The 24,848-nt window shown below is 41.0% G+C and overlaps 1 protein-coding gene and 1 long non-coding RNA gene across 3 annotated transcripts in view; one reads left to right on the top strand and one right to left on the bottom strand.

The window, feature by feature from the left end:
* Nucleotides 1–24,848, bottom strand: part of LOC123962894 (roundabout homolog 1-like) — a 77,893-nt gene that overhangs the window by 18,037 nt on the left and 35,008 nt on the right. For both annotated transcript variants that reach the window (XM_046039377.1, XM_046039376.1), the window contains exons 3-4: nt 4,735–4,892; nt 790–910 (exon numbers count right to left, since the gene is read on the bottom strand). In XM_046039377.1, the coding sequence (XP_045895333.1) occupies nt 790–910; nt 4,735–4,892 (279 nt within the window). The remainder of the gene's footprint in view (nt 1–789; nt 911–4,734; nt 4,893–24,848) is intronic.
* On the top strand, nt 696–24,848 carry LOC123962895. The gene is made up of 3 exons (XR_006823085.1): nt 696–928; nt 1,882–1,965; nt 24,417–24,848. It is a non-coding gene; the product is annotated as an uncharacterized LOC123962895 (long non-coding RNA).

Here is a 24,848-nt window from a genome sequence, read left to right as displayed (position 1 = left end):
TACAGAAATCACTGAAAATGTTTATGTAACTGTGCTATCTCATTTTTAACTCCTAATATTTCACTACGACAGAAAATCACTTTTTACTTGAACATTTGATCAACTGTAACCACGAGCATGTTCTTCTCTCATGACTTTTTTATACAAAACCAAATTAAATCACTTCTATTAAAAACAGAAAACCTAGCAAAATATGCAATGTCAACTACATATTCGTTATCATACCGGTCCAGAAAATTTAATATTCTATTGACACCATCAGTCAGTCTCCAAAGTCATTTGCTATGCACAACCTGTTAACCAACATATTATGACCTGTTTCTGCATTCAGCAAAATTATTCTCACAGCCTTGAATGATTCCATGGGGCACTTTACTGCATACTCCCAACCTCAACCAAGGTCATCTAACCGTGTGATACTGATAAGAGTCCTATTCTGATGGGAAATGTTAGGAAAATAAGTGGGGGATGGAGAATAAAAAGAAACAGGTGCTTGGGATAGGGGGTGTTGGAGGTAGCATGGGGAGCTCTTGTACTGAAAGCTTTGAGGGGTTGTAGCCTTGGATGTAGCAGCAGTAGACATTGAGCATGCTTTTTTTGAGGGAAACCTCTCCAAAACTGGCAGATTGGATGGTAGTGCTTTATAATCAACATAATTAATGGGTTATTATACCCTGGTGACCTCACATAGCAGATTGGCAAACTAAACCACTGTGAACTGAGAGGGTACTTAGACTAAGTGAAGCACTGCAACACCGTGAAATGCAATCACGAAGCCACAAATTTTACCTAGCACAGTGAGTTCAGCGATCTCGCTCTCCCTCTCTCCCACCATGTTAGTTCCAACGCAGATGTATTTCCCTGCATCACTCTTCCTGGTGTTGGTGATCATCAGCTTGCCACTGCGAATCTAAACAAAAGCAGAAATGTAAGTATTTGCACAGCTGACCATCCTTATGTGTACTGTGTTTGTGAGTTACAGAGTGAACCGCACTTTTCATAATGCATCTAATAATATGGCCGATGGTAAATGTGTGATAAAAGGTGCCACAGCTAATGTTTTCTCTGTGGACATGTTTTCTTTAATGCCTGATGCCACCCACATATAATCACATCTCTGCCTATCTCTTCCATTTTAAAATATAAATTTTTTCACACTTGGTGACATAACAGCAAGCAGTACCGTGTCTGCTTATGTGCATCTGCATGCGGCTCTTTTTCTAAGGAAAAGAATTTGCGCTGCCTTTCAAGCTGCACGGAAGGTCACCCGTTATGAAATTACATAATTCATATCTAGTGCTACATTAGCACAGAACCCCGGGAACAAAGACACGCTCTCTTTGTAGGGATCCTCCTCTGATGTTCAGTCAGCCTACTTTGCCTTTCCCAAACTTTTTTACCTTCTCTATATTGATATCTGCACACACAGACAGACACACACACACACACACACACACACATTTGTACACAGGCATACTCACGTACAACAAAGAGGTGAAAGATATATGCACTTCATACTGTTTTCATTCTTTTTATATCATCTCCACCATACGCCCCCACAGACCATGGGAGCTGTCTTTACAACGCTTTGAATGTGAGCTACTGCACTGATCTTTCTGCAGCTTAGAGGTGATACCAGAGCAGCAGTTCAGCAGAAGTGATACTATAGCACGAATGCTGATTTGGAGACACAAGGTCATTCCTTACACCCAGAAATCTGAAACCTCATCCCAGGAATCAACTTCAATTAAACTTTTAGCCTTGTTATTATTATCTAAGATTGCTTTTTTTTCCTACTCACACTAAGCAAAGGAATCTATTCATAGATGCCTGCTAGAGACACACAGCCTGTAACAGCACAGCTCTGTTATTTCCTAACAGAGGTCAGAGGTCAAGGATCCCTACAGCGCTGTGTCCATGAAGCAGGCAGGAGATTCAGCGTCATGCTAGACAGCACCTGGCTTGGTGAGCACTCTCCACTCACCAACATAAAGAATACATCATTAAACTGCTGCTGCGGGGATGAAACCAACAGCCTTTCATTTATAAGTCAGCTTCCTCCAGGCTAAACTTCCACCACAAATAGCTCTTACTGTACACCAAATAAATAACAACTAAGAGTGGCTAAATATGGCTGACATTCCAAATCTGTTGCAAATGTGGTTTTCAGAGGAAGATTTAACAAACTGTGGTGTGACTTGTGGTTGTATGTACTTTTCATACTCAATGCCAACCACTAGTAATCACGAGGAGCAAGTGGGGGAATTTGGGAACTGGTATTGCAGATTCAGCCATTCCTGTCAGTATTCGGTGGGTTAGGTTTACATATTTGGACTCATATTACAGTGAATGCAAAATGTTGTATATGTGACTAGAGACATAACAGCATGATTGCATACAGGGACTTCCGTAAATGACCCATGAATAGTATCTGACATCACTGTTGGAATCCTAGCAAGTAAGACAGGCTGCATGTTCTGGCAGACACTAACAGTATTTTATTGGACCAAAACATATTCATATATACACTATGTAATTTTTCTTATTTTCAATATAGTTTGGTTTTTGTGTGGCTTCTTTCCACATGAATGGGGTATGGGGTGTTGATGGAACAGTGGATAAGACACATGCCTTTGGTGTGAGAGACCCAGGTTCAATTCTCCACTGTGACATGTCCACCAATGTGTCCTTGAGCAAGACACTTAACCCCTAGTTGCTCCAGAGGTGTGCGACCTCTAACATTCTTAGCAATTGTGAGTCGCTTTTGGATAAAAGCATCAGCTAAATGAATAAATGTATATGAAAGATAAGAGAACTGCATGAAATTAAAACAATAATAAAAGTTAAACGAAATAGTGGCAAACGTGAAATAGGGGAACCTATGACATGTAGACATACAATAAAGGATAGGTAAGCACTAATATCTTCATTAAATGCATAAGCATATTAAAATCAGGTGAATGAGTTCACCCACTTTGTGTCTTAAATGCAATGAGCATCTGTGAGCACTTGGACTGCTGCTGAGTCTGTGTAATAACTGTCTCTTGAGGAACCAATATCAAATGTTGTGGCAGTGTAATGATGCCAGTAAAGTATTCCTCAAGGACTGCAAAGATGACTGTGCTGTAACCAATGCCATTGGCTAATGCTATACTTCTGCACTGCAGCTTTCTGCTGTTTGCTGTAAATACCGCTGCACTAGTAACTTTAGCAGCTGATTAAAGAGCAGACCAAGAGCTTTTTTATTTCCTGGACTGACCGCTCCTCGTTTTTAGCAGCAATTCCATTTCTTAGAAAACCAAATGTGGTTTGTCTATCCTCCATCTCGGACACTGAAACCTCAGCTTTCGTTGCTGCTCTGTTTCAATGTGTTCTCTTTCTTCTTCACTATAGCCTTAGATGCCCTACAGGCACATTCATTCTGAACCTGCTTGTAGTGTCATTTACATGTATTTTCTGTATGAAGGCACTCTGCTTTTTAAATTAAAACCCACAAATCACACTTTTCCTGTGTGTGAGAGTTTTCTAAAAAACAACTCACAAGTTTGCCAACATATCACAATTAGTAAATGATTGTCCAGGCCCCAAGGGAGAGACTCAAAAAGATGGTAAGTAGCGATGAATCACTTGCGGTGGACTCCTTCGGTCTTTGTACACTAAGTGATGTCTTTGAGCAAACTCTCACGGCAAAGACATATTTCCATATAGAAAAGATGATTAGAGAGGACAAAGACAGGCACGCAGAAAGTACAAAGCAAAAAGCAGCCTTTGTATTTCCCTCAGAGGAGCCTCCACCCTGGCTCTGATCCATGCCTCTCCTTAAATCAGAGATGCTGCTCTGTCCATCACAGTTCCCCAGAGAGACTCTACCTGTCACTCCACACCAACATGGGCTTTGAATCTGCTGTGTGTCCCCGGGAGCATGCACAGACATTCAAATAAACAAATCAACACACACACACACACACAAAATCATCTGAGCTGCTGAAACCTGCTTTTATTCTTGAGTTAAAGGAATGTGAAGCCTGTTCTTGCTGGCCTGGCCCGTCAGACGCTTCCAGGTCAGAAATCATTTCAGTGTGTACAAAAACATGAAAAGAAAATCACGGCTGTGTACTGTCTACCACATGACAACTTAATATATCAGATTAATAGCACACTGTGGCTCATATTGTATGATGACACTTACTAGTGCAAGCTATAAAGTAGCATTAAACGCAGAGTTTTTTCTGAGGCACTCTTTTATGGCTAGCATTTTTCTGTACCAAATAAAGCCTCTTTTCAGTTTTCTCCTGGCATTTTCATTTCTGTGCGGGATTCAAAGAGGACATGGGCACAGAGGACATTATTATTTAACGTTCACATGACACAAGGACATTATTTTGTGATCTCTACTTGACAAGCTTGCTTTTTTTCATTCTTCAAAATTACTGAGATGAGAGGTAATTGGTGCTTTAGAGTTTCCGAAAAGGGCTTACACCAAAAAGCATGTGTGGCACAATCCACGACACACACAAGTGTTGTGAAGCTAAGTGATTACAGCAATAGTATCTCACAGTAAGAGACATCACAGCACATGTTTTGTGTCATGTGGATGTACCAACCAGTAATCAGTGTTTTGTCTCACTGTTAGACTGTAACATGAAGTGGTGACAAAATCAAATTTACTGCGTGAACTATTCCATAAAGGTCAGAATGATGTGGAGTATTTCAGGACAAAGTGGTATCTCTTACTGTGATGCGTTCATCTCTGTCATCTAAGTTGGTACCATCTTTCCTCCAGGAGATTGTGGGTTCAGGGTGCCCACGGGGTGGCTGGCACTCCAGCACTGCGGGTTCACCCACTGCAACCATAACGTCTACTGGGTTCTGCCTGAAGTCATCGCGTAAAACTGGAAAACACACACAAAAGCTGAACAGTTAATAGCATGGAATTTAATGATGTTCGGACTACGACAAATCACATCATTTACTCAAATCGTTTGTGCCTTTAAGTGGGGTTGTATTTATTGTATCAACGAGAAGTCCATTTCAATGATGATGTTGTTTTCACAGCTTTCAGAAGTGGGGATTTGTGACATATTGTGTGCTGGTGTGTTTTTAGTAAATGTCAGAGCCCAGGGAAATTGCTTTTTATTTCTTTTTTTTTCTATTGTCGATCTTTTTCTTGTTCCTAGCATGGCAGTGAAATGCACAAAACACTAAATTATAGCCACTTTTGTAAGGGGCACAACGCCACTATCACTTTTATTGTCTGTCACCTAGCAACAGTGTTCTCAAGACTTAAATCACTTCAACAGCAGGGTATTGCGTACTTGACTTCCCATGTCAAAAATACAACCTTATGAGTTCCATTTGAAGGCAGCATAATGATGGGTTGTTTGCTAGCTCTGTCCATCACATATTTTAAGAGCAGCACTCTTGCCGAAAATATAATTTTGATAAGTTGTTCATATGTGTATTACATCATATTCATGATACATCATTCATGTAAACCAGCACTGTAATATAACCTGCAAGGATCCCTCGTTTGGTTACTCCTTTACTCAAACAGGGGATAAGGTCTGTTGAGACAAACCACTGAGAAAGCTGGTTGTCTTTATGGCTGACAGTAAAACAAGAAGATACACTGCTACACAGCAATGCAGAAAGGTGAAATCCAGACGGCTCCACTAGCAGACAGCGGAAAGCTACCACAGCAATTTATCATCTTTCCACAACGAGTAGCCTGCGCACAGAAAAAGAGCTAGCCGGCTAGAAGCTGAACTGGAAACTGGAAGCAAACTCGCATCCACTCCAAGAAGCCCAACAGAAGAGTGTGATTTCTGGTGGCCACAGGCAGCTCCTTCCTGTCTACACCATAGACCGTAAAGGTCTCCACTGTACAGACTCAAGCTCCAAACAGTATGAGGAAGAGCACATTTCTGATGAGCGGCAAGGGATTCTTCAAGCATTTCTAAAAATTCAACTTGAATAACGTCAGAGCTCTAAACTGTAGTGCGGGTCTATTATTCGCAAGATCACAGAAAGTTGAATTGTGATGTGTAAAAGAGAAGGGGTACGGCATAAATGAAAACAACATTTTGTTCTATATAACTGAGTGAATTTCTGCTCCTGATGAGGTGAACATCATGTGCTAATGTAGACGCCTGTGCATGAGTGACTGCTGTTAAACATTCCCAGTCTTAAATTACAGGGGGTGATGGAGGTGGTGGGGTGGGGGGCTTAGAACCTGAACAAGCCAAGGGAGCTGAGCCAACACAGAGAAAGTACAGAGAGCAGCAGTCAGTCGGTGGAGCTGGGTTGGGGTGAAAAGACAGGAAACAATGAGGAAAAGGCATAATCACTCCCAGATGGCGGCAACTCGTTCACCTCTGGCTACGGATTTGTACATAATGGACAAGCAGGCCTGTGACGCCTGATGACCACTGTGGATATGGGAGAACAAATTGGGATGACCTTCTAATTGGAGGTATTTTGGCCCCCGCACTTCTTTGAGCTCCACTCTGCTGCTCTGCCCCTCTGATCCTCTGAGCACGGTTGCAACTGGCCGACTGCAGTTGACTGAGTGCTGATGGGAAACAGCTGTCTGACGACCCCCTCCCCACCCACCACCGCCAACACCACTATGTCACATGATAAAAGGCATTCCTCGTGGGACGCAAGAACATGGTTGAGGTTACTTCAGACAGGAAGAAAATGAGACCATCACAGTTACAGTGTGTATACCGTGTGTGTGTGTGTGTGTGTGTGTGTCTGTTGATTGATTGACTGATACTATCTCATAATTCCAAAAGCAATCGGGTTACACATCTGTTTTTACTATCGTGTGAGGTACAAATGTCTCCATAGGATGTGAAAGCCTGGACTATTTCCTCAAACCCCTTTTGTTGAAGATGCATTTTTGGTGATAGCGCTGGAGTTAGTATAAGAAATAAGGCAAGGAGAGATAAGGGTTAAAAGCAGAGGAAGCTTATGAAGGTTAGCAAAGAATGTTCTCATAAGTGTGCGTGTTTTTATGTGTACGTGAACGAGGAAAAGTTGGCCCATTTTTGCATGTTCCACTATTGTGCCGGGTAAGCACACAAATAATCTGGAACATGTGTTCGTAAAACTGACTGTTTATATTCTCAGAAAGGGAAAATGTATCTGCTTATTGAGCTATAATAAGAAATTATGCATGCCCAAGTAAAAACCATGCAAGCATACACAAATGTGAAAGCTTTGATTCTCCAAACAAAAGCTAAGCTAAGACTGACTTTTTTTTAACCAGTTTCTCAACTTTCTCATCTTGAATGCCTTTTCTTGTCATCTATAAGCTCCACACAATTCATAATTTCTGCTTATCTGTAAACGTATCCTGACAAGCTACTAACCCTACATGGCTTAAGTCAGTGGCATTTGCAAAACCAGGTTCCATAGGCAGGGAGCATGAGGCAAAACATGGGTATACATTTTTTTATAAATGTTGCAGGCTGATTAATAAAATGTGGACACCCTGCAACGATTGCCCTGATTTCACAGTCGTTTGAAGAATTGTGCAGAGGACAATCACCACAAATTAAACCCTCTTTCTTACCCCTGCTATAAAAACACATATTTCCCAGCACACATTGATTGCAGAATCATTAACATTTCTCCTGTACCTCCCTCTCAACTTCATCAACTACATCTTTTACATTTCTTTCATCTTGCTTCCCATTCTTCTCTGTCACTCTCACATCTGTATTTTAAGGCTCTGTACGCCATCATGTCCCTGTTGTGTTTCTCAAATCATACTTGTTTATTTCACAAGTTGCACATGTGTGAATTCCCAGGTTTTTGAAGCCTTTCATAGCATGTGGGTCCTGGCATCCTACAGTGAAACCCACCTCTATAGCTTCTGAAGCCAACCCTGCTTGTCTGTTTAGCTGGAGCTTTGCACCTCTTGCTGTCTTCTTTTCTCTCTCCATCGGATCCCTCCAGATGAGAATCTCATAGCGCACTTCAAAGCATCAGCCCTTGGCCTCACTATCCTGGATCTGACAGTGTCTGACTTGTTAGTCCTCTGGAGCCTGAGCCAGAGCTTGAAAGGCCTAGCGCAGCCGAGCTCCAATAATCCTCCAACTGTCCAAATGGACCAAAAAGGAACACACTCTAACCCCACAGACAAGGCTGGGAAGGGGGGGGACACAGTAACCTTATCACTCTACATCGCCACATGAGACAACCAGAGGCACCTTTTGTCACCACAGTCAAAACTAACCCTGCCTTGTTACTCCATTTTGTATTCAAAGTGCTTTTACATATTGCAGGTCCAGCTGTACAACTATTTTCTAACATCGATCATTCACATGTCCCAAAGTCAACAACAGCATTACTGCAAGGCACTGATGGTTTAATATGAGTTGCTGCTTAGAACAGCTGGGCATGCTTCTGCTTCTCAATCTTATTATACTGGAAGAATGCAATTAGCAATCAGCATATCCAAATGCCTGTTTAGAGACTATTGACGGATTTTTGTTTTTTAGGAAGAAGAAAGTAGAAAACTTTAGCACTTCCACGTCATTAGTATGACGTGTTTTATTTTTTCATATGTTTGTAATTTATCCGACTCTTCATATAACAAAAAAAAACTAAAACAGAAATGAAAGCGGTGAAATATGCCATGACATGTAAGTCAGTGATTCTTAAATATTAAGAATGGAACCCCATTTTTACAATCATCAGGGTCTGAACTTGATAAGCATAATTAGCCAGCTGTATAATAAAAACTGTTTTCTTTGTGAGAAAATTAAATGGAGGGACACTTCATCTTCATCTTTTCAAGAGTTTTCAATAGGAGACTCACATTCACTAGAACAGTCCTCAATTGCCATAATGTGTTCTTTTGTCAGAAGAGATTTTATATAGTTTATTTTTGACATTAGTGGAAATACAGTTATTCGTTTTCTTGTAGAGAGGTAGATGAGGAGATTGATACCACTCTCGTGTCTGTACACTAAATATGAAAGTACAGCCCGCAGCCACCTAGCGTAGCTGCCATTAGCAAAAAGACTGGAAACAGCTAACCTGGCTCTGTCCAAGGACAAACAAATCCAAATACCAGTAACTCTAAAGCTCCCTAATTAACACAACATATCTAGTTTGTATAATAAGTATAAAAGCCAAAGTATAAAAATTACTTGTCGTGGATTTTAAAGTGAGTAAGTTTTAGTTGCATCTAGTGGTGAGGGTTGCAAATTGCAATCAGAGGCTCACGAAGCATTTATGTGCTCCTCTGATGTTCCCATTTCCTGAGTTGTGAAGTTGTTCTTCCAACTTCAGTGTGTGTTCATGTGTTCTTAGAAATGGCTCATTCTAAGGTAATAAAAAGATTCAACATGTAAGGTCTTTATACACCACTGAAAACATAGTTATGGATATTATATTGCAATAGATCCTCCTAAATATTACACACCTTTAAGGGGGTTTGTACTGGACTATTTCTTGGCCGGAAGCAGTGACTTTTTGGAGTGTCTGCTGGTTGCCTGGCAACCTCATGGCCATGATAAGATTCCCAAAATGTTGAACAAACCAAAATAGAATTCCACTAAGACCGAACAAAGTGTCAAACATACAGTAATGATGCCTATCACGTGATACCAGAGGCTTAAAATGATAATGTGTTAAAGCCAAAACAGCTAAATTCCCCCAAAGTATTCAATTTTCAGTTAAATAAAAAACAATCCACACATCTGAAAAGCTAAATAAGCATTTGTTTGGAAAAAGTGAACGTCATTGGTTGAATGTAATTTAATGGACACTCTATTTGAGTATTATTCAAAAGTGTTCACTGAATATTATAATAGCCTCGACCCATTCGAAATCCATACATTATTAATAAATACATGCATGATTTAAGAAGTTGGTTATTCAAGTGTCTCATACACACTGAACTCCTCTAAATGGTTCCATAATGAGTGGAGAAAAATGAAAAGTTCAATGAAATCAATAATAAAAAAATAAAAAATAATAAAAAAAGGCAGAGCATCAACCTTGTCTGTAGAAATGACTGCCCATACTCTTGTTATTCCTTACTTATTGTAGGTACAGTGTGACTTTTTTCTCAGAGTTCATCAGACCATGTCAGTGATATGTAAATACTAAAATGGAAAAAAAAGACAGAGCCAGAAGCTGGAATTATGGTGCCTTCTCTGTTCTGTGGCACTCTGGACTGAGACCGCACTAAAACACATTATTCCAAGAGTATGTAGTAATAAGTAAAAATAAGCACTGGCATCTATTACACTGTCCTGAAGTCTTAATGTTTCCCAGTGCTTAAAAACATTCTTTTCAGCTCAAATACAAACCAGCCTCCACTGCCTGAAATACTTCAGACCACTGACTTGAAAATTTATAAATATAATAAACACTCGAAAGTAACCTTAAAAATACAGCAATCATCTAATCCCAGGAGATATGAAATCCTTGACTTTTCTCACAATCTATCTCCTGATGTCTCTCCACCCTCTACCTCTCTGCTTCTTTCCATTGCCCCCCTTCTCTGCCTCTACCACCTCCTCCTCTTGCTCTTACAGAGCTGCAGTCTTGAGAGACAGAAAGCTGCAGGAGAAACAGCTGCACCACAGAAAAACCAATATGTGCAGCTCATGCACTGTATAGCTGGTCAGATAGATCGAAAAAGAGACAGGCACGCACACACAAACACACACACACGAGGTCCAGTGGGCCCTGTACCCCTTTGCAAGCACATAACCAAAGCCAATAACATAATATGAATGGCAACCAAGCAAATCCAATAAAAAATTAAGGACCTGCACATACAAATTAGGAAACATGCATTAACTCAGTCTTATAACCACGCCACACAAGATTTGTAGGATACACACTAGCATCCAGAAGACACCGCACGCTGCTCATAAAGGAAACAAAAATTCCTTGCCTGTCCTCCCTAAGCTCACCTATTTGAATTTCATTTTCTGCAAAGAAATAATTACTCAGAAAAGTTCCAGGGACAACAGATCTTTTTTGCATGCAGATCCATAAATCTATCTTACGTTTGGCGAGCCAATTAACTCAACATAGGGGCTCAAGTACCGGGATAAAGCTCCCGGTTAAACTATTTGCTGGGCCAAATCTAACACTTCAACCTTTTCTTGTCTTTTTCCCTCTGACCTGAAGAACCTGTCAGGCAAAGGCATTAAATTTTACTTGTGCTATCTAGATTTGTATCAGATTCTTATTTACTTTAATTGTTTAAATGGTGGTTATTTTTTATCTCACTCTGTCTTGTGACAGTTAACATTCTCACTACCCCTTCCTTCTTTCACCCAAATTATAGACAGAAATAACCCTGCTACACACGCTTACAGTAAAAAAAAGGACATACAGCCTCTAGGTTGTATGCTCACATTTAAACTTTAAGACAATCGTCTGCTTTTTTATGGTGTTGTTTTCTGGTTTGTCTTGTTTTCTGTGTCTTAATTCCAACCTTGAGTCATATGTTCCAATTTTGGCCTGTTAAGTTAAGTTATACTGTTTGCACTATTAAAAAAGACAATGACAAAAGACAGGGAAGTCAAAACAAAGTCTAACAGAACTGATGGTACACAACCTATTAAGAGGCCCTGCATTCTGACAAGGGTTTTATGTGTACCATGATGCCGTGTGAGTGTGTGTGTGTGTAAGGATGGATGCGCCGGTTCATCAGTTCTTGGATGTTCTGACACTCTAATCCTGTTGATGTACGTGCAGAACATATCACTCGTGAGGGGCAGACATTAAAACCAGCTAAAAGGATTGTGTAACCTCCATTTTAATCTCCTCCACTCATCTTATCCCTCTGTAAGAAGGAAAACAGGAGAAAGAGGAAAAAGGAAGCATTGCTGAGAATCAGGAGAGGGCAGATACAGAGAGTCAGATGGCCATGAGGCAGATTAGGGGGAATTAGTGAATTGGCAGAAGAGCTGAGTGAAACAGCTCTGATAAGGTTCGGGAAATTGTCAATCACACAAAAGTGCAAAAGGTTGACTCACAGTTTCTGTTGTTGCCGAAAAAGTCTTGATTTCTCTCATTTGACTTATGACAATAAAGCAATAAAGTAATACTACATTAGTTCTCAGGGTGATGATCAGAGTTCTATAATGACTAGATTTAAAGCGGGGGGTGCAGGTTCGGAGAGCAAGCAGGGAGGAAAAGATCGCAAAGAGAGAGCGAAGACTACATTTTCATCTCCGATACTTTCTCTGTGACTCCTTGCTCTTCCTTACTATGATTTATCTCACCAGTAGTATTCACTGGAGCACATGCTGGTATAAAACAAAAAAAACAATGTCAAATACTGAATCATCTGAGAGACAGAGGAGAGACATGTAATTACAGTAGTACAGACATTGCATTGTGTTGGGTTTTAACGGTTAGAGCTAGAGCAGTAGACATCTTTATGAGCTGCAGAGAACCTGATCAACTTCAGGCTTTGTGAGAGGTTGACAGGAAATACAGGCCAACAAGAAACAAGATACACAGACAAACAGACACAGACACATGCTTGTTTGTTTATGGGATACGTAGTGTTTTTATTGAAAACATTCCCACACATAACTTAGGCTCATTTAATCTGCAGTAGACAACGTAAAGCCAGGCCGCTCTGCCCTTGAAGATCTGCCATTCAAACCAATTAATACATTACACCAGACACACCTGCTTTACATCAAACTGTAATTTTTTTTGAAGTAGGAAAATACCAGAAACGATACTGGTACTGTAATGTTCAAGTGCCACAATTCAGCATTGTTGTTGAAGTCTCATTCCAATGTGGATAATGATTAGAATGTCTAGAGTAAACAGCACAGGGATCAAATCAGATTATGCTTACATGTGAAAAGACTTGTCCATAAATGTCAACCACTCAGTCAAACTTAGCCAAATGAGGGCTGCAGATAGAAGAGTACTATTGTATATGTTTAACCCAGTTTTTGCTACAATAATTTGTTTACTAGGTAATACATTGGGTTATAGTATCTCAACTATATCTACTACTTCACATTCTGCAATAATGACAGGCTCCCATGGTACAAATATTATATTTAGTTGTTAGCTGTTTTTAATGGGATTATTTTGCAGGAAAAGGAAAAATAAATCATTTAGAGCAATATTTGTGCAATATTATCTCCTCTGGCGTACACTGAGTACACACAATCATGAAAACCATCTAACATGTTAATCACTCTGATACACGGATTACTCTTAAGTACATTTTCTAATTCATTTTGCCAGTTCTTCACTGTTTTATTACATCAAGCTTCTATTAAGCAAAATGAAGGAAAAGAAGGTAAATCCGACTCAAAATGGCTGCTTGGTACATTCAACCAGTGCAAACGCTTTCAGCTATGTGTCTCCTTCCTCAGGGCACACTATGCACGTGGAGGGAAAGTAAAATGTAATTAACAAGATAAAGTTTAATCAAGTTGCCAACCTTTGTATTTTCTATGATGATGAAAGCCTTGAATAAGTGGGTGGTGTCCACTCTTACCACCTGTTATTTTGTAAGTAGCCTACTGTACACTTTGTAGACCATATGCTCTTTAACCCATTGCCATAAATTCATGTAACCACCTCAGGTAAACAATGTTAACTGTATATTGTATAACTAAACTCATTAAACAAGTCCTTTACTTTAAGCACCTCCCGCAAAAGTGTGATTGTCAACGACCACACTTTCCAGTCACACAGAGACTCAAATTATTCCAAACAAAAATTTCTTCTGGTGTGAGTGATAATAGGAGGTGAAAGAGCAAACAACTGAGAATGCTGGGTGGATGACACTAATGAGCGACAGGCAAGGGGACACAGAAAGGTGTATGACAGGGTGTTGACAGCAGCAGCTTGCAGTGGCGTTAGGGCACAGGCAATACCTGGGGATTGTTGAACTCAAAGCCCAATGACCTACATACTGAGATCTGTGCTAACAATACCTCCCCATGGGGACCTGACCTCCTGCGAGGAGATGGCTTACAATCTGGTCCTGTGTCACCCAAGCATTGCTTTATTACATTTAAGGCGTGTGCCAGGTGTGAAGCAATTCACTGACTCAACTGAGACAATCAAGATAAAAACTGGTTTGTGATTCAAATCAGATCAAGTCACACAAAAAACAGGCAGTTTGTACTGTTAATCATAACAGCAATAGCAGACACCTGAATCCTTTAGATAGCAGGAAGTGCACCCCAATGAGCATGAGAATGGTACAAAAACCAAATCAAGGCCTCTTCTTGTGAATAATGGAGAGAGCTGGAGGCAGTAGAAACGTGGCCCTTTATCTCCAGGGCAAGAGTCCCTCGCATAAAAGCAGAGAAAAGCCACGCACACACCACCCTTTAACCCTCTCATTAGTGTAATCCTGCATGAGAAGAGTAAATTGTCATGAATAAATCCACTTAGAAGCCAGTGAATGAAAGACTTTCACTTTGAGATGTCTGCATTACCATTTCAATAAGCATGCCACACTGCAAAACGTTGGCAGTGTTTGACAGAGTAATTGGGAACATTAACGAGTAGATAAAATATGGTTAGCGGAGGGAAGCGTGTATGTAAGTGAGCGTGTGTGTGTGTGTCAATTAATTTTTTGCACAGACAAAAAACACAGATTTTTCCTCTAATAAGACCAATAAATCCCCCTGAAGGAGCAAGATTGGTGAGAGAGACTTGCAGGCTTTGTTTGATAAAACAAAAGAACTGGAAAGCAGACAGACCTTGAGACAAATGTATTCCAGTACACTGGCCCACAGAAACCTTTGTTTGAGCAGTATGACCTTAGAGATGGTGTTTGGAAAATCTCCTTGGGCTAGGTTGAGTTCTAAATAAGCACCCTCTATGAACTGTACACAAAAAGCAAAGAGGAGCAAACTTCAGGGTATGTGCAATTACACACTGCAGACAGAGCATAAATCTGAAGCTTAGTGGGCTTCTCTTTGTTTAAATGAGTATCTACCCTAATTCCTACCTGGCCTTTGTTTGTGAAAGAAGACAAAGTGGTTAGAGACAGAAATAATAAAGAGCAAAACCCAGGAGAGATGCCCCAAGGGAGGAGTGCACCCGGGTCACAAAGAGAGGCGATGGAGAGGAGAAGGAAGGAGGAGGATGAGGAAGAGCTGGCGGTAGGGAGGGCAATGTATGGTAACAAAGAGAAAAGTGAGCGAGACAAAGGCATACAGTACACGCATGGGTAGGAGTAGAGATGCAGACACAAAGAAACAAAGAGCTCCAGTGAATGCAGCACTGAACGAGACGGCTTAACAGTTGCTGCAATGTAATGTTTTTGCTTTATGGCAAGGCGGGTGCCAAAATAGTCAAAAAAACACACACACACACACACACGCATGCAAATCACACACAGTACACACACACTCAAAGTTACAGCTATGTTCCGCATCCTAATGTACCCTGTGGTGCCTTAGTCCTTCCCCTGTCATCAATCTGAGGGACAATTCTGGGCCCAGGAGAGAAAGAGGCTATGGGCTAGTATGTAACGCTCTCCACACTGACAGAAAAAAAAGGATAATATAAATCAGACAAAGGTACTGGACAGACTCACGGGATGTTTTTAGACAAATATCTATAGACTATAGCATTATATTCTAAGCTATACTATACTGATTGACAGGCATATATTCTGCAGTGGGGTACACAACATACAGTAGCACAACAATACTTTTCTATTATGGTGATGGGGAAATATGCCGACAGTGCAGGTACAGATAGCAGAATCACGTGACTCCAAGGCGTGTACAGAGGCTGCATTTGACACTATCCTACACATTATTTCCCCACAACTGATGGATATGTGAAGAGATACAGCATAGAGGCATTTAGTGCATCATGTCAGGTGTTTGACACTGATAATGATGTGTGCAGGATGGGGTGAAGTAGATGCGATAAGCACAGTGCCCCATTACCACTATACCAGAGCAGATGGTCTGAAACAACCATGGTTTTCAAGCATTCTGTTGCATTCTCAACTCTCAGTCATTTAGTAGCATTTAAGTGGCTGGAGGTTGGTTCAAACATATATACTCACACCATATCACGTCAATTTCAGAGGGGTTTCAGACATACGTGAACAAAAGATACACTAATTCACAAATTTAAAATATGTGCAAAACAGCCTGCAAACAGTAGTGTTTGGCACTTATAACCTCTTCAAGTCATGGAGAGGCTAAAGACTGGTGATTTAGAGTAGGAACGGGAAGAGAAATCGAGTATAACAAAAAGCTTGTTTGGTTTGGACCGAACTGCGCCTGGGAGGAATGACTGAGGGGTGAAAGATGAAACTTTAATGATCCCTCTGGGGAAATTGGGTCATTGCAGCAGCACAGGGAAGGGTATAGATAAGAACAGAACAAATGCAGGCTGATTTAGATGATACAGGTAATTAAAAAAAGATAAACAGATTAAGGATAATTCCACAGATACCTAGATACAGAGAAACTGTTTTTTAACACATTTAGATGGCAAATGTATGTGTCTGAATGTCAACTAAATGAAAATGTCAGATGGGAAAACTTGGATGGTAGAAACACATGTGCAAATGTGCATTGTGAGATGCTGAAATGATCACACATTGCAGATGGAGCAAACGTTGCAGAAGGGAAGAAGAGAGTGAAGGCAGACTGAGCAGAGGAGGGAGGGAGAGCAGGAGGATTGTGCAGTCCCCAGCCCCGTTAATTGGTAGGAAACAAGAGGTCTCTGAATAAACACCCGCCACAAGAGAGAGCCGGGCTCATTTTTCCCCTCCTCGCGCTATCCCTCTTTTCTCCTGAGTAGTTTAACTGAAGCTTACTCCGAGTCATGCTCCCCTCAAAGCTCTTCCTTCTCCTTGCACTTCCCCTTCACTCGTCAACAGCCCCGGCTGTCTATCCTCCATCCTCGCCTGTGTATCTGTCTGTTGCTGGGACGACAAACTAAACACCAGCTCAAGATTTCCAAATATAACAACAAACTGCTCTCAAAGTAGCTATGATCCCCCATCTCTGCACCTACCGCTCTCCCTCTCCATCTCTCTTTTTTCTCTCTCACTGCTGGCCTGCAGTCTTCTCCTTATTTCTGCTTTTTGGTCTTCTCCCTAATTATCTCATGGAGGACGAGGTAGCCCCTACCATCCCCCACACTACTGCCTCTACTGCCTCTACTGCCTCTACCTCTATTGAAAGACCCTGATGAATAATTTCACGTTTCTCTAGCCTTCTCTTTCTGTCGTCCTCAAATTGATTATTGTACAGAAAGCACAGCTAAAAGAGCAGCCCACTGGGTAATTTGTCTTTCTGACGAGGAGAGTTCATGGATAGGTATGGGGGAAGGAAAAGCAGAGGGCTCGAAAAGATATGCAAAGGATGAGAGAAATCCATGATTATGCAAAAAAATTGATATTGGATGCTTCGCCCGGACTTGTCTCTGATAGCTCATTCCGTTTGATGTTGTGGTCAGAGGCACAATTGGTGAGAGTGGACATTTGCATGTGAAAATGTTCCTAGATAAGTGAGCAAACTGGGAGAAGTACATCCCTGAGAAGCATCTGTAATTACATGAAGCCCATTGGAAATATGGCTAATACAGCGTCCTGTCATCCTCTTTCTCCATCACCTCTGTGTTATTCTGCAAATCCCTACCACAAACACTGCTGCAGCCCCGTGGCTATAAACATTCATCTGTCAATGTTTGATTCTGCCTAAATAAGGCTGACTGATGTGCTGTTGGGTGATGCCAGCCTCCAGGTGTTTTCAATCTCCTTGACAATGACACTCCCATTGGTTGGCGTGCAAAGCTCCAGTGATGACAGGGATGGAGGGTATCATTTGGGCACCACAGGAAAGATCACTAAGTGTGCACACAGACACCCTGCCTTATCATTAGAATGAGGTATTCCACGAATAAGCTCTGTTGAAATGTATGCACCAATCCTGATTCAGTCCCTTGCAACATTAGGTGAATCACCTGCCTGGATAGGAGCAAATTAGCAGGCCAAGATGAGTTCAATATAGTGCGTCATTGAAGTTTCAAGTGTACACCTGAATATTTTTAGTGACTCTAAACACACAGTTAAATCCATTTGCCATTCTTGTATAGGTGCCAAATATTTTTGGTTTAGGCAAGTGCACACCTGAAGATTTTTTAGTGCCACTAAACACAGTTTTATATTTTTGTAAAGCTTCCACCTTGAACCTTTGATTCTCCACCAGTGCAGTGTAAGCTGAATCAGCCCCCCACCAAGTCTCTTCTCATCTCTCTTTCTTTTCCTGCATGTACAGTACTGTACACCCTCATCACTTTTCACTCCCTAGTGTTTTCCTGTCTTCCAACTTCAATCTCTGCTTACTCTCATCTCCTTTGTTTCCTCTAAGCTATCTCACCATCTCTCAAGGCTTTGCTCCTCCCCATCTTCTTTTTGTCTTCTCTCCTGCTTCAAACCTGCTCCAAGGTCTTTCAGCTATGCTAGATTTTTCCTCACGGATTTTTAGGCCTGAGCTTCCCTCTTTTTCTCTCCCAGTCCTGTTGTGCACCCCTCCTCCCTCCAAACCCTCCTAATGGATCCCATGTCAGCAGAATACCAGAGTAAACCACACAACTGCACTGTGGCTTCATGTCTGTCTCTGCCTCAACGTCTCTCTCTTCTATGTATGAAAAAAATGAGAAAGAGAGAAATGAATAGAAAAACTGCTGGCTGAACATTATAAGATGATACTACAGGAGTATATTCTTTTGTATGGTTACCAACACACATTTGTCATTTAAAGTGGCCCCCCATGAGATTCTACTTTTGTTTATCCCTCCATTTGTTGAAGTACTTAACTCATGTTTGATGATAAGGGGTCAGTGCTGCATTGTTTTTACATTTTATTGGGTTTAATACCGCTGAAGTTTGGGTTTCCTCTTCCAAGTAGCCATGGACGACGTAACCTAACATGATAATTAGCCAGTTATTCTACGTTCCAAAGAAACTGCTATGGCTTCTGGTAAACTCAGCACTTACTGTGTGCATGAGAAGATTATTCAACACAAGCTTGTATCCCTGAGGAAATTATAGGAGAAATGTGCTAAATAAACAATCCTGTCTCCCAGAAACAACGTATATACTACTAATTTGCAACAACAGGAACATAATGCTGTCTGGATTATATTTTTTAGCAACATATTGAGGAAAGATTGCTAATTAACGTAATATTTTAAGTTGCTAAATGTTGGTACTGAATGTATCTGCAGAATATTCACTGGAAACGCTCTCCTAAAATATCCACTCAAAACACTCAGTTAAGTTTGGGAAAAGATTGCAGTCTAGGTGAAATATTGAAAAAGTCAACAATGACTTGCAGCACTTGACAGGTCAGGTTAACTTTATTAACAAATAAGTGAAGAAAATCATTTCCTAACATTAACCAAAGTATTGTTGCCTAAACCTAACGACATGCTAGGCATGCTGTTTAAGGTTTCAACAATGTCAGTGTCACTTTAAGGTGTTGTGTTCCCAATTTGACACAAATATTTTGAGTCATTCTGACACACAAATGGCTCTTGCATTTTGAAAAATAAACAATGCACTTACAGAATTTCAGTGTGTGATTGTCAAGGAACGGTCTCTGACACACTGTATCCTTTCAGAGGTTGACATAGTACATGTTGCGAATGACTTTTACACTTTGCCAATCAATTTTTATTTTATCAAAACTGTGGTATAGTCTTTTACTGATACAAAAAGAAAATGAGTAATGTGCATTATATGACTAAAGTTTAGCTCATTTCACACATAGCAGGACAGCAAGTCAATGCATTTATTCATGTAGACGTGATCAAGACAACTTGCTGAAGTTCAAACCGAGCATCAGAATGGGGAAAAAAGGGGATTTAAGTGAACGTGGCATGGTTGTTCGTGCCAGACCAGACAGACTGGTCTGAGTTTTTCAGAAACTGCAGATCTACTGGGATCTTGCTGCTGATCTGGGATTTTCAAGCACAACCATCACTAGAGAAAATATCCAGTGAGCGGCGGGTGGATGAAAATACCTTGTTGATGTCAGTGGTCAGAGGAGAATGGGCAGACTGGTTCTAGATAACAGAAAGGCAACAGTAACTCAAATAACCACTCATTACAACCAAGGTATGCAGAATACCATCTCTAAACGCACAACGTCAAACCTTGAAGCAGATGGACTACAGCAGGAGAAGACCACACCGGGTGCCACTCCTGTCAGCTAACAACAGGAATCCTAATTGGACAATAGAAGATTGGAAAAACGTTGCCTGGTCTGATGAGTCTCAATTTCAGCTGCGACATTCAGATGTTAGGGTCAGAATTTCACGCAAACAACATGAAAGCATGGATCCATCCTGCCTTGTATCAACAGTTGAGGCTGGTGGTGGTCGTGCACACCTTGGGCCCCTTAGTACCAACTGAGCATTGTTTAAACATTACAGCCTACCTGAGTGTTGTAGCTGAGCATGTCTATCCCTTCATGACCATAGTGTACCCATCTTCTGATGGCTACTTCCAGCAGGATATTGCACCATGTCACAAAGCTCACATCATCCAGTGGCCTCCACAGTCACCACATCTCAATCCAACAGAGCACCTTTGGGATGTGGTGGGACGGGAGATTCGCATCATGGATGTACAGCCGACAAATGTGTAGCAACTGCGTGATGCTATCATGTCAATATGGACCAAAGTCTCTGAGGAATATTTCTAACACCTTGTTGAAAGTATCCCACAAAGAATTAAAGCAAAAGGGGGTCCAACCTGGAACTAACAAGGTGTACCTAAAAAAGTGGCCAGTGAGTGCATATCATAAGTGCTTGTAGCTCTTCATTACTGCAAAAGACTAAATCATTTGTTTTCAAAAAGGTGTAAGCAGGAAATCAAATGGAGGTATAGCTCTTTGCCATGTTCTCTCATTTGGTGGAGGAGTCAGCCAGTAGTTGCGTGTGCAAGTTACGGAAACAGGCTCACAGGGACCTGATAAGGCACCAACAGGGACAAACTGTCACATCTCTGCCGGGCTCTGCACTCTACAGGTACGCACCATTCAATGCCCGGACATTGACAAATGGTCCCAATTTCCATTTATTTATCCATCTGTGGTGTGTACTACAGAACACATGCTGGTCTGCCCCCCATAAATCTTTATCCTGTTAACACAACACCATTAAACCGACACATTAGACCTCCCAAGCAGCAGAGACTAATCAAGCATACCGTCACACAGTACGTGAAGAACATCAACACACTGGCTGTGAAATTACTGGGAAGCGCACATCAAGCGGACAATTATAAAATCGCTGGAGACAAGTGACCTCACTCATGCACATCGGCACACACAAATAATGTAAAACAACATTTCCTACTAAACAGTTCTGCAAAGTAAAACGGAAGGCATGCACTCTCTGGGGATAATAACACCCCACAATAAGTTTCTGCTGTAGAGAGAGGACTGGGAGGCGGGGAGTGATGGGGTCAGGGGCGAGGAAAGGCACACATTTATACTGTTTAGATTTGATAAGGTCTGGGAATTGCTGAGAGAGGCACCCTCTTCTAGAGAGACAAGCATGTCTCAGTGACTCCAGCAGGGTTGGCTCAGAGAAAAAACCTCACATGACATGACTTCCCTCTGCTATTAACCCTGCTGACAAAAGCGTGCCTCTTACAAAGACATCTACATCATTAACATCCAATCTGACTGTCCCATCTACAAACACTACACTAGAATTAATATTTATTTCTCAGCAGGCCGGCTCACTCCCTCTCGCTCTTGCACACAAACTCAGAAACAGAAACTCTTTACTGCCTTAATTACACCCCTTTCTCTCTCACTGACATTAACACACATCCACATAAACACTCCCTGCTGGTTTTGTCATATTACCTGACAGAACACCAACAGCTTTTTTTGCTATGTGCCATGCAGCCAGTGGTGTGAATGGCTGAGCTGCTGGATTTAATTAGTGCTGCGCCCATATGGATTAGCGAAGACACACCAGAAAGTATGTCACATTCCCACCTGATCAGCTCTTAACATTGCCCTTGGTGGCATGCATACACAGATGCACACATGAATACACACACCAGAGGGAAAGGAGGGGGGGGTCTTTGTAATCAGGTGATTTCTTTGCAGTAAATTTAATTGGTTTTAGCAGCAGTGCAAAGAAAACGTTAAGGTTGGCTTGCTGCACCATGTGCACAGAGACAGCTGCTCTGATGGGCAGGAGGTAGGACGGAGCAAAGGGAACATATTGCTAAATAGATTATTTTAAAAACCAGCGAGGGTTGATAAACAACATACTGTCATCCTGGCAGCAGAGGGATGCAGATGGATGGAAGGACGTGCAAACACTTGCACCACGCTCTGTGAATATTCAATTTGCCTCTCATCCACTTCCACCGAATCCCATGCAAATGACAAATGTCTGTTGTGTGTTGGCATCAACCTCTTGCAAATTCACAGGTCAGGGTCTGGTAAATTTTGACCCACAAATCTACATGTTTAGCCAATACTCTTTTTTGTCTGTGCCACTTACCATCTGTCCCCTTTTCCCACTTTATATCATACTAGGACACTAAACAGAGAGACACACTTGAGACAGGAATACAGTACATGAGTTACCACATGACAAATGTTTTTGGCTTGTTTATATAACATGCTAACTATGATTATCTCACAGCCACAAAATAACTACAACTTCAATGTTACATAACATCTCTAGTATAACTGTAAACTCTATATATGCTAACTACTATTATTAGTATAAAAAACATGAAATCCAGTCACTGCAAAGTGATTGGATTCAGTTGTGACTGTTGCTTAACACCTAAGAGCTGCCCTTGGCAACGTATCTTGACCACTGATCTACTGAGACATTGATAGTAATGTGCAAATTGAAGAGGAAGATAAAGCAAATTTCCAACATGATGTTTTAAAACAATTTCCATATAACCACATATTCACTTATCTTATCATATAAAACGAGTGAGTAGGTAAAGAAAAAGACAGGACTTTTGCACCGGATCAGTGAGTCCCTGGTATTTTTTCATATCATTTCCTCCACTGAAATGTCTGTTTGTCACCTTAAGGCCAGACAAGAATTCAAATCATGCACACCTCCTGGAATTAGTTTCAATGACTGGTCTGCTACCTGAATGGCCAGTGCCATTTCCTCATTTCTGTCCAACCATACCCTCAATGCACAAGCCTAATGGTGTCATCAATGATGCGTTACAGGCTGAGAAAAGAGCTGTAATAGGGTAATGAGGTTTGGTTATTCTTTACCCTTACCAAGGCTACTTAAACTGAAATGTGGTATTTAGTTTCAGCTGTATAAACAGTGAATAATACATAGCGATATATGCTACGTAATGTGATGGTGGTTAAGACATTTTGTGCAGCTAAGCTCCATACGAATAATAGCGTAATCCGCTGCAATTATGGATAGATAGCTTATAATTAGCTCACTGTAATCCCTCCAGCTGTCTTCCTTAGTAGACTCAGCGCTGTCTGGATCCAAATAGGAAGAAATGAGAAAGAGGGCAGTTAGGGATAGGGATAACTTTTTCTCATAAGACAGTTCTGGCATTGCCGACTCAAATGAAATGTTGTCCCTCAAAGTCTATGGAGAGAGTTTCTTTTGTGTCTCTATAGGCTCCACAGAGAAATAAAAACTGACATGTAGAGGAGGGAATCAGGGTTGAGTCGAGGTCAGCGTTAATTATCATTTCATTTTCAGTCTGTAATGTAACCATCTCCTCCTCCTACACAGCACTGCCACTGAGCTTATACCAAGATTTTCTGTCTACCCATGGTTGACTTCTATTTTCACTGTCTCATATGGCAGCATGTGTCCAAATTAATTGGTTTGTTGTGGACATTTTATTCCGCTCTGCTTAACATAAATATACAAGTGCTTGAGGGTTTAAATGAAAGCGGGAGGTCAACATACATTTGTGGTAGCTTTCCAGTAATTTACAAGGCAAGGAACAGTGAGATGTACTGGGACTGAAACCCTTGATTAGACCCAGTAGGTGTCTCTGCTGAAGGAAACCCATATTTAATAGTATCCATTGAAGCCTACTGACTAAAATGCATGAACTTTTAAAGTCCCGGTGTTTGTGAGCTTGTCGTTCTGTTCAGAAACCAAATGGGAGTGACAGGGAGTGCTATTAAACATGGCAGACTGTGTACACTGTAAACAATGTACAGCACATTCCCCGCTGTGTGTTCACGGGAGGGTGAAGTTTCCTTCACTTCTCCCTCCCAGAAGCAATTTCGTACTGGAGTCATCTAGCTGTGCTGTTGCTCCTCACTGCAAACACACTCAGGGAGGAAGCATCAATATATTACAGTTATGTGTGTATTCACATAACACAAATGCGGATAGTTTTGTTTTTGTTTTCACAGATTCTGAGATGTCTGACTCTTCTGCTGCTACCCAAAAGCAACGGAGAAGAATGGAATTTCATTAGTGGTGCTCACATTAAAAAATGACACAAAATGAGTGCAACATGTCTTTCCATACAAGTCGTCGCACTACCCTGCATAATCCACAAACTTGGAACTACTGGTAGCACTTTACAGTACAGCTTGCTAATAACATAGTAGCAGTTTGATAATAAAGTAGTATATGTGGGTAATCTTATACTGAAATTTATGTAGCAGGGTAATAAGAGGCCAAAAACAAAGTGTAATAATGGGGAAACACATTTAAAGTGGAACAAACGAGGCAAAACTATTTAGTGATATAGTATTTTAGTAATATGTTGGTAACAATATGATACACTTCCAACAATATCAATGGTTATATCAGTGCAATATCTGGATTTAAAAATTGTA

This window comes from Micropterus dolomieu, linkage group LG23, assembly GCF_021292245.1.
Source record: "Micropterus dolomieu isolate WLL.071019.BEF.003 ecotype Adirondacks linkage group LG23, ASM2129224v1, whole genome shotgun sequence".
Lineage (NCBI taxonomy): Eukaryota > Metazoa > Chordata > Actinopteri > Centrarchiformes > Centrarchidae > Micropterus > Micropterus dolomieu.
This window is presented reverse-complemented; position numbering and strand designations above follow the sequence as displayed.